The following is a 13,492-nucleotide window of genomic DNA, read 5'->3' on the forward strand; positions in this document are numbered from 1 at the left end:
ACCAGAAAAAACATTACTCGTAGGAGCCATAACTATTGTGTCAATGTTACAACAGGCCAACATAGATGAGCTGCTGTAGGTATAGTCCTACAGGATGTAGAACCAATCAAAAAGAAAAGAAAAGCAAACCAAGGCTCCTAACTGCAGCAGCATAAGCTAGTAAATCTGCACCGTAGGACTAGCTAAGAATGCCCAACGTCCAGTATTCAGTCTAGCCTAGGAAAAACAAATTATTTTAACTTGTCATACAACGTCACATATAACACAAGAAAAGGATAATGGAGAAATGTGATCTAGCTTCAAGGAGATGACCAAGTCTAAGGCTGGCCATACACTGTTCAAATTCCTGCTGAACCGGCCGAGATTCAAACCGTTAATGGGCAGGCTGAGTGTACCAAGTTGATTGATCGATCAACTTTGGTACAACTAGCCTGCTGGACTCTCTTGCGATTATTGCTATAGCCGCTGGCAATAATCACTGTCTTGTTCCGGCAGGGACGGTTTCCTCCGCCAAGAGAGGAAAACTGCTGATTACCCTGTCAGCATGGTCTGTTGATAGGGAATTGTGCAAACGTCTTTCCTGCAACCCGTGTAATTTGTACTGTGTAAGGCTGGCCTTAAGCCTAGTACATGGGCCGAATGTCTGTCGGCATCAACCAGCTTAACAGAAACTGGCCGACATTCGGCCCATATGTACTGCAGTTGGCCGGCTTCTGTCGAAGGGGCATGACTGAAAAAAGTCTGGCGATCTGCTTTCGATCAGCTGACCGCAGTGTTCTGGCAGGAGGGCCCTCCTTCTGAGCTGCCAGTTTTTTTGTTTTGTTCAGCCCTGCTGGGTTGAACAGAAAAGAATACTACTAGTGTGTACTAAGCTTCATGATCACAGAAAGGACAAAAGGTCAGTAAATTCCTTAGTAAAGGGAGTAGCTGGTTTAAAAGAAAGGGAGGGATGGGCAAGTAAAGACTAGGAGGAAAGGGGGAAGGAGAGAAGAAAAAAGGGAAAGGGGGGAGGGGCAGGACAAAGCCAGAGGGTGATCCTCCAGGGATCAGGCACCGCTTTCAATCCATTAGAGAGACGGCTGGCACCTACAATCTATAGACAGAGACTCTGATGACTATGCGGCTCAGATTCGGATACAGCCTGCAGATAACCATCTGTGCATGTGAAGAATCTCCAGGGCTTCCAACACTCCCTGAAAGTTTCCTCTGTATTGTTTAGGGTGGCAGTTAGTTCCTCCATATGGAGAATGTCATTGACTTTAGTATACCACGGGACCTTAGTCGGAGGCTGCGTCTGCCCCCAGAGCGAAGGCACACAAGCTCTAGCTGCATTCATTAGATGTATAGTGAGTGACTGTTTGTATTTCTGGATGGGTCTCTCCGTAAAATGAAGGAGGCCCACCCACGTAGGTCAACTAATGGCAGGTGTTTAACCACTTCAATACAGGGCACTTTCACCACCTTCCTGCCCAGGCCAATTTTCATCTTTCAGTGCCGTCACACTTTAAATGACAATTGCGTAGTCATGCAACGCTGTACCCAAATTTAATTTTTATAATTTTTTTTTTTTTTTTAAGACAGATAGAGCTTTCTTTTTGTGGTATTTAATCAGCACTGGGGTTATTTTTCTGCTAAACAAATGAAAACCATATTGAAAATTAAAAAAAAAAAAAAAGTTTTAGTTTGTGTATCTATTTTGTGAAGTAGTAATTTTTCTCCTTTACTGACGGGCACTGATGAGGCTGCACTGACGGGTACTAATAGACTGCACTGATGAGGGGCACTAATATTCAGGACTGATAGATGGCACTGGTGGGCGCATCACTGGTGGGCACAGGCAGGCATTGCTGATGGGACTGCACTCAATCAATGCAATAATTGGCTCTCCTCTACTCATGCATGAGTAGAGGAATGCCCCGCACCATCACTTCCCATTTACACTGTGTTCAGCTGTGATTGGACACAGCTGATCAAATGGTAAAGAGCCTACGTTCTAGGTTCTTTACGGTGATTGGAGATAAAGTGTCCGAGCGACACACCGCACAACTGATCGACGCGGCTTGTTCTGAAGGACATCATGACGTCCCTAAAGCAAAATGCTAATGTTAACGGTAGCCGTCACATCCTCCCAAAAGGGCACACTGATTTTTAAAATGGACTATGAGGTAGTCCCTAGTGCAAGTGTGCTTTATACATTTTTAGTCCTAAATACCACGTTTTATGGGGCATGTCCCTTTAAGAAAACCCTGGCACTTTCGCCGGGAAGCCAATACTGGACGCACAAAGGCTGCTCTGTTTTCAGGTGAACACAAGTGCCTTCCCATTCTGTGTCTAGAACATCTTGTTCCGCCGACCTCTGAGGAGGAAGGACAACGTCAATATAACTCGATAACTCATTACAGCCCAGCCGGATAATTTGACTTTGGTCAGAACGTCTGTAACTGTGTTCTGCTTGTTCCTCCACAAATTCTATTTAATCTAAAGACACAATCCATGACACAGACCCCGATGGCTAATGCCCCATACACACGTGCAGATTATCTGAAGACTTTTGTCTGCAGACTTACCAAAAACCATATAATATGAGGTCAAACCTGAACACTTTCAATTTGTATGCAATCCGGCAGGCCCTTGCACTACATAGAAAAGGTAAATCTGCAGACAAAAGTCTTCAGATAATCTGCACGTGTGTATGGGGCATTAGGAGCCTTCTTCATTTTGTGCCAATCAGCTTAATTTATAGGAAGGGTTCCGAAAAGGTTTGTCACAGGCAGCGACGCTCTTTAATATATCAAAAGACCAAACAAATCGGATTTCAGTTACCATTTTTAGGAGGTATAATTACCAGCCAAACCATTTTTAGTTAATATAGCTGGCAAACAATTACCTTGTTATAGTGGACCTAGCATCAGATCTATTATTGAAAAGTAAAGTCATGCATGCTAGGTAATGTGCAAGTTTACCAATTACAGTAATTATTACTTCTCACAAAGATCATCGTATTCCCCTTAAAATGCCTTCATATTTTCTACCAGAAGGATGGTGCCATCTTTGTGCAGGCATCATCCATTGTTATATATTACTTCTTGGACTGGGATGCTGACTCCGATGACACAATCATGTAAATTCTGGTAACTGTACAGTTTTTGGCTGTGTTAAAGTAGAAGTGCACAAAATATAAGCAACCCAGAAATTAGTCCGTATCGTCCCAAGGGGCAGGATGTCCTCAGCAACGATACGCGTGCGGAGAGAGGCGGAGCCGTGACGTCACCCGCTGTCTCACGGAGGAGTCAGCTGTAGCAGCCGCCGGACCCGGCTAAGCGATATTACTGCAATTCATTGCATTTTACCATTTTATCCTATTAAGAGGCGCTTTATTTAATAAAGTTGTATATACGTACTTCACCATGTACTGTTTAAATTACTTTATTTGAGCTGCGCTTGGTTGGAAAAGAGGGTTTATCCATTTGCATCTGAGGATTGCATATGAAATCCATCCATCGGATTGGTCCTGATCCTGATGTGGGCTGTGCTTTGTTGGAAAACCGTGTTTATCCGTTTGCATCTTGAGGATTGCATATGAGATCCATCCATCCATCCGATTTGTCTTGATCCCGATGTTGGATTTCCCAAGCGCACATGACCCGCTGTTCATTCAGGGGTCTAGGATTTAGGTGAGAGGCTAGTTTGTGTGGTGGTGGAATCATACACGCGTGTTCTCACATCAATCTTACGGACTCATTTCTGGGTTGCTTATTTTTGTGCACTTCTATCTGCACGGGCCCCCCTGCATGGACTTGTGTTTTATTTATCCTACCTTAGAAAGTTTTTGTGTTTGATACAACAGTGACAGCGCTGCACTATTTTTTGAGTATCATACTAATTCTTGTGGTTATCTAGATTAACCTGTAGGTGTTAGCTGCTCTTACACTTTTGGTATGTTTCGCCGATACATCCATTTTACATGTGTTCACAAAATGTCTAACACAGATCAGCCCCTGCTGAAGCCACTAACCATGTGACTTGCTACAAAGGTACATTGCAGAGTCAAAATGGTCAAACTTTTTTTTTTTTTTTCTTAAACTATATTGTACATTTTTTAATTCTTAAGGACCGTAAAAAAAAAAAAAAGAAAACTGCTATTTAATGAAACAGAACAAATAGGTTGCAAGACCAAATTAGGGTAGAAGGAGACCAAGGAAATTAGCAAAAAGTTCCAGAGAGAATCTAACAAATTAAAAAAAGAAAAAAAAAAAAAAAAAAAGATGCTCCTAAAGTCATTTAAGGAAATGCAGAGTAAAAGATTACCAGGTGACATCACGCTGGTTGGCGGTACCTGCTTTAGTGCAAGGATAAGGGAGAGCCCAGGATTTACTGCTAATACAGCTCAAGGCAGCCTTTCGTGTTGTGGTGGGACCCTATGCGGATGACAGTCTTTCCATAATGTATGAAATTATCCTACCTAGATGTTTTTTTCCCCCAAGATTTGAAGATAGTGGTGAAAATGCACATCTGACATTTAGGCCTCATGCACACTGGATGTTATTAAAGTGCCAGTAGGAAGCTGTAACTGTAGAAGGAGGTTTCCAGCATTTTTGCAGTAGCGTTTTTCAGCTTTTCTTTTAGCGAAACTATACTCTCACAAAAGCTTGTGGCTCAAAAACACTGATAAACGCCAAATAGCTGCGTTTAAGCTTTTATCAGAGTTAGAGCATTTTTACAGCTGGAAAATGCAAACCACACTAGTTCTGGGTTTTTTTCTCCAGCCAGAAAACTCCCCTGCCAAAAACTGCTGATAACCTATGTGTGCATGGACACATAGGATAACATGCTGGAGAGTTTATTGGCGGCAGAAAAAAAACATCTGAAGCCAAAAACAGCAGCTATAAAAATGTGCAGTGTGCATGAGGCTGCAGGTCTTACAATCTTGAGGTCTACACTATCTGGTGAGTGAACCTTCCTGAAGGTGGTGGATAGCACAGTTGGAGCACATTTGATAGGGATTTCAGAACACACATGGTGCTGTGGATAATTAAGCTGGTTAAAGAGGAAGTAAGCTTCCATCTTTAAGTTTTACATATAGGTAAGCCTATATTAAGGCTTACCTATAGGTAGTGTAAATATTGCCTAAACATGCACCATTTAGGAGATATTTACTGAGCTAGCAGCTAGTTACGTCACTGGCACATGCGTTCTGAAGGAACGGCCGCACATGCTGTTTCCTCAGCCGTGACTGCCGGCTCCCACGCGCATGCATGGGAGTGACGTATTTGTGGCTCTGGCCAGTCACAGAGCCAGAGCTGCGAACCCGAAAGGAAGATCAGTTATAGATGGGGCTGCCTCTAGCAATGGCATTGCATCGCTGGAACGCTTCGTTTTCAGGTAAGTTTTATATAATGTGCACATTATGCCTTTGTATTCCAGGTTTACAATTAAAAAAAAAGTGCAGTGCTTTACAACCGCTTTAAAAGATGGTGGATCCATTTTTGAGTGGTCAACAGTTACGTAGAAAGATGCGTGGGCCCTGCAGCAAGGCATATTATTTGTAGCACATTGTGTTTTAGTGCTGATTGTGTATGTGGATATATTGTCAGAAAGTTCATTATCCAGATTTGTAAAAATTAATGCAAGATCCACTTTAAGGCCTGTTTCAGCTTGTATAAAAGCAGCGTGAACAGCAAGCCTTTATGAAACTTTTGGCAAGTTTCAAGCAGCTTTCTCTAAGCCCCTAAAGCTCCCTTCTGCTCCTGTTTGAAAATGTTGTACACAGATGTAAATGGGATTGTTGAATTGTTGAATATACTTTAAACTGCTAGCAGGCTTCAGCTGGCTTTTAACACGCTTCAAAACAAGCTTCAAGTAGTGCTGAAGCCTGCTAGCATTTTATCTAAAGTGACAATCAGCAATCTCATCAAGGTCTGTGTTCAACATTTACAAACTGGAACTGAATGGCGCTTTAAAAGCTTCAACAAAGCTTGATGAAAGCTCTGCAAATGCTTTGTAAAAGCTTTCTGATCACACTGCTCTTATACAAGCTGAAGACTGTGGGAAAAAAGCCTATTAAAAATAGACTATTTAATACTCGAGTTTCATAAATCACAGTAACTGGATTTAATAAACTCCCCTTCTTTTTTAGCTTTACTAAAAAACTGATAAAAGACAAGCTGTGTCATCTATCCTGAACATTCAGAGATAGAGGGGGCCTTGTAGCCACATGGAGCCTGTGCCTCACCTGGAGGTAGTAGTCTATCTGGATGAGGTTGCAGCCTTGTAAGATGGACTGTGGCAAAGCCGGCACCAATATCTGCTCGTCCCATACCGCGTGTTTCCATGCCTTCACCGGAGCCCCTTCAACCTCTGCGATTGTCCGCAGGTCATAGACGCAGCGCTTTGATCTGTAGGCAACTTTCTGAGTTCAAAAGAAAGAGGGAAAAATAAGAAAAAAGGGAAAAAAAAAAAAAAAAAAAAAAAAAAACCCCCACAAGAAATGTTTGTGCATCTCCACAAAAAAAATAAATTTCACATTGGTCTTCCTTTGCCTAATGTTAGTCGCCACTTTAGGCTAAATTCTGGACAGGAAACCATCCGTTTCATAAGATCTCCCCCACTATACAATCTACATCTGCATTTCCAATTCTGACAAATCTTTTGAAACATTATCTCTCCTTACAAAGATATCAGTTTTTTTTTTGGTAAGGAACTACCTTAAGCCCAAATTGCATGACAAGTCGTACCTCGTTGCTGGGGATGGAAATATGTTCAAATTGCTGCGAATCAGGTCGGACACTTTGAAAAAGGATGTTGCACTACTTTTTTGCAATTTCATTGTGACTTGCATTGACTTCTGTTAAATGAAGTCGCAAGCCACAATCAAATGGCACTTTCAAATTGCACTGATCGGGCGGGTTTAAAATCGCACTGAAGTAAACCAGGGCTAAAGTATGTCTAAAGCCAAAACGCTGCTTCTTTTAGAAGTAGGAATGGGTTAAAATCCTGGTCAGTTTTAGTTTTGATCATTTTGCATCGGTGTCCCCCTGTAGAGATTTCTCTTCATTTCCAGTCCCAGAGATGCGAGAGAATCTCTCTAAAGTGTGGGAAATCCCCTCTAAGACAGCGGTTACAATAGACATCAATAAACGGATTTCCCGAAACTTCCTGTTTTAATGACATCTGCAAAATCTGGAATTCTCATCACTTTAATTCCCAGTGACAATGGTCACTGCGACAGAGTGGATGCGTCTTAGAAGCAGAAGCACAGAAAGCAAAAACCAGACAGAGGTTCTACTTTTCCTACTTAAAACACGTTGGCTATACATACACATCCAGTTTTAGATTTTTCATCACGTCCCGTATCTGGGACAATGGCCACCAAAAAATTATAAAGGTGAAGGCCACATACAGCAATAAACACCTGCCATCATTTTTTTTTTTTTTTTTTTTTTTTTTTTTTATTAAATGATAAAAAGGGAAACCTTTACATTTTTTCCACAATTGGGTCATTATCTACAGTGATGGCACAGTCACAGTTGGTCTCTCTGCCCCCCCCCCCCCCCCATAGCTTATTCTGGTGTTCAGGCCCCATTAGTTTGACTGAACAGCGAGCGTCGCTCAGGGAGACTGGTTATGCAATCAGTGCTCTAAGCGTGATTTTCTGGGGAGGTTTGCCCCCTACTGGTAGCTTTTGATAAAGAGTACTAAAAATAAAAATTACAGGCAACAAGTGAAATATATCAGCGAGCTACTATGCTATGCAGCGCACTACTACTGAGCTAAAAATCAGAATTCTGTCAGCAGATCTTGATCCGAGTTCTGTGTACTACCATGCAAAATTAAGCAGGCACTGCTCAGTTTTTATTTTTTTTTATTGGGCTTTGTGTGCTTAAGGTAGCATGGAGTGTTCAAGCAACATCAGAAGGTGCATCCAGGATCACCAGAATATGGAGATAAGGGAGGGGGTGGACCGGTATACTACAGCAGTGCCTGAGCCTCTCAGCACATAGAATGGACCTTCTGCTTTACTAAAAATGTACCTATAACCACTTTAGCTCCGGAAGGTTTACCTTCCTTAATGACCAGGCCATTTTTTGCGATACGGCACTGTGTTACTTTAAACGGACAATTGCGCAGTCATGTGACACTGTACCCAAATAACATTTAGGTACTTTTTTCCCACAAATCAAGCTTTCTTTTGGTGGCATTTGATCACCTCTGCATTTTTTTTTTTTTTGCGATATAAAAGAAAAAAAAAAAAAATGTCAACTTTCTGCTATAAATCATATCCAAGTAAAAAAAAAAAAAAAAAAAAAACATCACATTTCTGTATCAATTTCGGCCAATATGTATTCTGCTACATATTTTTGGTAAAAAAAATACCAATAAGCTTATTTTGATTGGTTTGCACAAAAGTTATAACGTCTACAAACGATGGGATGTATTGATGGAATTTTTAGGAATGGCAGTGATCAGCGACAAATCGTGGGACTGCAATATTGCAGCGCATCAGACACTGACACTTTTATTGGAACCAGTGACCGGAATACAGTGATTAGTGGTTAAAAAAAAAAAAAAAAAAAAAAAAAAAATGTACTGTAAAAATGTCACTGTACTGATACTGGCAGGGAAGAGGTTTACTTCAGGGGCAAGTAAAGTTAAATGTGTTCCTAGGGAGTGCTTGCTAACTGTGTGGGGGGTTCTTGTACTGTTGGAAGGCGGAGATCCTTGTTTCTGCTTAGCTGGAACACAAGATCGCTGCCTTCCCTTGTCACAGAACGGCGATCTGCTTTATTTTCTGCTTCGAATGATTAGCGGGTCTCGGCAGACATCGTGTCCAATGACAACGGGAGCGGGTCGTCGGTGGTGCGCATGCGAGTCCCAGACTCGAAGTGCAGAATCACGTACCTGTGCACATGATTCTGTGCAGAGGAGCCAACACCCCGCAGTAAATATATGTGGGGTGGTCCACAAGAGGTTAGGTGTATTACCACTTTCGCAGCCAAGCTGGCATAACATCTACTTTAGGTTTGTTACCTGCCCCCATTCACATTGCATAAAAACTTAAAAAAAATAAAATAAAAATTGCAGCTTACCATTTTTAAATGTTCTTTTCTGGAAACTGAAGCAAAGAAAAGCCTACTTCGTTCTCTTTGCTTATGAGGGTCTGGGGAGCTGAGTTTCCCATATTTAACCCTGTCTGTACAGTACTGCATAGGCAGCGCTCTATCAGTTGTAAACTAGATTAGAACCCTGTCTATCCTAACAAAGGGTTATAAATTTAGATGCAAGGTATGTTAAATGACATACCAGCACTGGGTGTGGAATAAGCCATTGCTGGATCAGAGGGAGCTCAGGTAGGGATTGGGTGGGTTGGGCGGTGCTGCACAGAGAATGTTTTTTACCTTTATGCACAGAATACCTAAAAGGTAAAAATTCTTCAGCATTTAGAACCACAAAAAAATAAATAAAATTTAAAAGCAGATCTCAAATCCTTCAGTACTGGATAGAGTATGGAGTTTACAATCCCTTTTTATTTTGCTGCTCCCTGGTTGGAGAGATTTCCATTCACCAAATTCTCCTAGAACCCAAACCAGAAAAAAAAAAAGAGGCATAGCAAAAAAATAGATGAAATGAGGACATTTTCAAAGCAGCTCCTACCACCCTCACCTGGATAAGAGATGCTACGATGGCCCCAGTGTCCCGACCAGACTTGTTTTCCACATCTGTGTGAATTTTGATAGCTTGTCCCACTATATAGCCCCGCAGGTCAGAGGTCACACTGAGCAGCAGCTGGCCCGATTTCACCAGCTTGTAATTAAACTTCTTGGTGGCGGTGGCGCAACTGAGTTGCTGGAAGAAGAGAAGAGCGGGGATACATTAAAATAAATGTTTGAACAAGCATGACTCCTTCAAAAGTCTATGCCATGGTAGAACAAGTCAAACTTTAAGCTAAAATGAAAAGCGATAAACACATTTTTATATAAAGTACAACTACTGATTAAAAACTTTTTTTTTTATTTTGGATTGAGTAATGGAGGGGTATTATCCCAATCAGATATTTTTTGACCATCTGTTCCCCCCATTGGGGGAGATTTATCTTCACTTCCTGTCACATAGCCAAACAGGAAGTGAGGAAATTCCTGCAGTATAGGGGAAGCCATTGCCTCCCTCCCCAAGGTCACTTAAACTAGTGCCCCGTTGGAAGGATTTCCCCCAATACTTTTCTGGGGACAACACAAAATTTGGGATTTTCTTTTACTTTCAATTTCAATGATAATGGTAAACAGGACAAATAGGGAGGATGACTCTCCTTAAAGTGGTAGTATCCCCTGAGGGAAAAAAACAAAAACCCTGCAGGGTTTTTGGCATCGCATACTAGCACATTATGAAATACTTACCTTAGAACGAAGCCCCCACATGGTCCCTCGGACACTGCTGAGGGAGCTGTCACATTCCCTCGGCGTCTCTGGCGCTGTAAGTGGCCGGAGCCGCGACGACGTCACTCCCGCGGAAGTTCACTTTCCGGCAAGGAGCTATGAAGGTCTGCCGGACCTTCAGACCGCATGTGCCGCTGGTGTTAGTGGCTGCATGCAGGGTGAATATCTCCTAAACCGTGCAGGTTTAGGAGATATTAATTTTACCTACAGGCAAGCCTTTTTATAAGCTTACCTGTAGGTAAAAGTTAAAAAGTGGAGTATACTACTGCTTTAACAGGGTAACAGAGCATTAATAACCTAATAGGCATTTCTAATCCCTCTCCATGCTATCCAAAACAAAAACATTTTTTCTTTAGTTATACTTGAACCTAAACGTGGTGTCTGAATTCGTTTTCTGATTCAGGCTTTTTTCCTTTATTGTGATCTATTCCACCCTGTCTTAGGGTGTTTCCCCTCTATAGAGAAGAAATAGGAACAACTTTGGACGGCAGCATTGTCAGTCTGAGAACAGGATAACATGTTAGATGCACTAGCAAATTTGAATGGACTTGATTAACAAATTAAAAACCAAACTCCTGCTAACACTCAAGTAGCTACAAGAGTTTTTGTTTCACTTTGGGATAAACTCTGACCATTGTAAGCATCCCTGTTTGTGTTTAATGGTTTGTCCCAACCCTATAACTGACACTTTTCCTGGATAGTTTGGTCTGTTAAAAGGAAGCCAACAAGGACTAAAAGGAAATCCAATATAGCTACATCTAAGGATTTGGAAGCTGCAATAAAATACATTTTTATTTTTTTCACATATCTTTTTAGATATGTCATACTACAGATCAGACATCACAGATGTACAAGGCATATCAGTGACTAGAGAGACAGTTTGCCTACTCTGCATCAGTACACATTAATAATCATCATATTACTAACTAGAAGATCACTTGGAACCAAAATGACCCATGATTAACAGGTATGAATTATGGGTTTGAATATTCATGTCTGAATATCTGCTACAGCCAAAGATCTACAGCCATAAACTGTCACTCTAATCAGTTTAAAGCAGAACTAAACCAAATAATTTAACAGTTTAAAAAAAAAACAGTTACACCTCTCATTTAGTGCTTAAATGTATTCATTTACTGAGAATCCTAATTGGGGGTCTTAGGCCGGCTATACACGGTTCAAATCTCGGCGGGTACCAGATTCAATTAATGGGCAGGCTGAATGTACCAAGTTGATCGATCCAGCAACTTAGGAACAACCAGCCTGCCGGATTACCTTGCGATTATCACAAGCGGCTGCTATAGCTACTAATGATAATCACTGTCTTCTGGCTTCCACCGCCCCCCCACGCCAGGAAAAGACAATTGCCGATTCCCCTGTCAGCACTGTCTGTGTTGCTGGGGGAATGGTGCAAATTTCTTTTAGTGGCAGGAAAATAATTTGCACTGTTTGTGGCCTTCTTAAAGCGGAGTTCTGGCCACAAAAAATTTCAATGAAGATACCCCCGGGACAGTCAGGGCTAGTACATTCCACAATGGCTAGCCTCGGATCTGTCCCGGTTCGCACTTACCTTTTAGAAGAAATACTTACTTTTAAATTTCTTCTCCAGCGATGCCATCTCAGGTGTGGGCAGCTTGAAGCCAGCGCAAACCTCTTCCGCGTCCTCTTCGGTCCTCGGTCCCACGATGCACTGCTCCGGCCCCGCCGTCACTTCCGGGTCTGTAGTGTCATCCCTGCACAGCTTCTGGGCATGCCCAGAAGCTGTTTAGCAAGGTATGACATGCCTGCACCGGAACGGACGTCGGGACCGGTGCAGGCACAATGATTCCTGGGAGCGATGACGTTCAGCTCCCAGGAATCATTGCAAAGCGGAAGTGACGGCGCAGGCCGTGCGGCCGAGGGAGGAAGTGGAAGAGAGGTGAGTATTTTCTTTCTGCAATTACAAGGTAAGTAAAAAAAAAAAAAAAAAAATCCTAACTACTCATTTCTGTTTCAGGTGACCTATAGCAAGCGGATGGCCCAAAATCAACTATGTCGATTTTGTGGCCATAACTCCGCTTTAAGTGACAGACAAATTCAACCCGCCAATGTCTATTGACCAACATATCTGTTGTGGGTGAACTAACCCTTGAAATGGGCATAAAATAAACTTACATCTATATCTGGGATTTCGTTCAGGTCCAGAGGTCGCAGGATGTAGAAAAGTTTACTGGTTTTGTAATCTTTGGACAGCTTCCGTGTTTCTATTACTGCCTTCACCTGATGCGTCACCTTACCGAACGGCCCCTCGAAGGAGGTCGGTGCTGTAGCTGAAAAAAATTACATGAAGAAGATGAACTAAGATGTACAGCACAGGGGAGGGTGTAATTTTATATTAAGAATGTGCATTGCAATAAAAAAAAAAAAAAAGAAACTGGCATTTCTTTAATTCCTTCAATTCTAAACAAACTCATTGCTGTATCAGTGGGCCACACACACACACTTTTGCTACTCTCCCCCCTACTCCCCACGCCCGCTACGCTCCCCCCCCTACTCCCCACGCCCGCTACGCTCCCCCCTACTCCCAACGCCCGCTATGCTCCCCCCTACTCCCCACGCCCGCTACGCTCCCCCCTACTCCCCACGCCCGCTACGCTCCCCCTATTCCCCACGCCCGCTACGCTCCCCCCCTACGCCACTTTTGCTATTCTGCAATCATTTAAAAACGCCCCATTTTGCTGCAGGCATTTTCCCACCCAAACTACTACTCTGCAAGCATTAGCCTCCTCCCCCCCCTCACTTTATACACAAGATAATTCTGGGTCCGTGACTTGCCAACCAGTGAAAGAGGAATAAGTATGGCAAGCTGGAATCTGCACTATTCAAAGCCTGCATTGGCAGCTCCATGCGCAGGTCCCGACAGGTTCCCCTTTCTTCTCCTTTTTCTTGCATAGAGATAGTTACATTACATTGACGATGTCCATTTATCAGATAGGATGACGGCCAACCTCATAAGCTGATATTACCTGGTAACAGAAACTGGAAGGGGAAGGAGTGTTCTCCTGGCTGAAGTGTTCCTATAA

At 42.5% G+C, this 13,492-nt stretch overlaps 1 protein-coding gene across 1 annotated transcript in view; it reads right to left on the reverse strand.

The window, feature by feature from the left end:
* ARRDC1 (arrestin domain containing 1) overlaps window positions 1-13,492 on the reverse strand; it is an 80,908-nt gene that overhangs the window by 7,794 nt on the left and 59,622 nt on the right. Inside the window, exons 3-6 of the mRNA XM_082264562.1 lie at window positions 13,436-13,486; window positions 12,585-12,739; window positions 9,661-9,843; window positions 6,233-6,409 (exon numbers count right to left, since the gene is read on the reverse strand). Of these exons, the coding sequence (XP_082120688.1) occupies window positions 6,233-6,409; window positions 9,661-9,843; window positions 12,585-12,739; window positions 13,436-13,486 (566 nt within the window). The remainder of the gene's footprint in view (window positions 1-6,232; window positions 6,410-9,660; window positions 9,844-12,584; window positions 12,740-13,435; window positions 13,487-13,492) is intronic.

This window comes from Pelophylax lessonae (assembly GCF_965119305.1).
Source record: "Pelophylax lessonae genome assembly, chromosome: 7".
Lineage (NCBI taxonomy): Eukaryota > Metazoa > Chordata > Amphibia > Anura > Ranidae > Pelophylax > Pelophylax lessonae.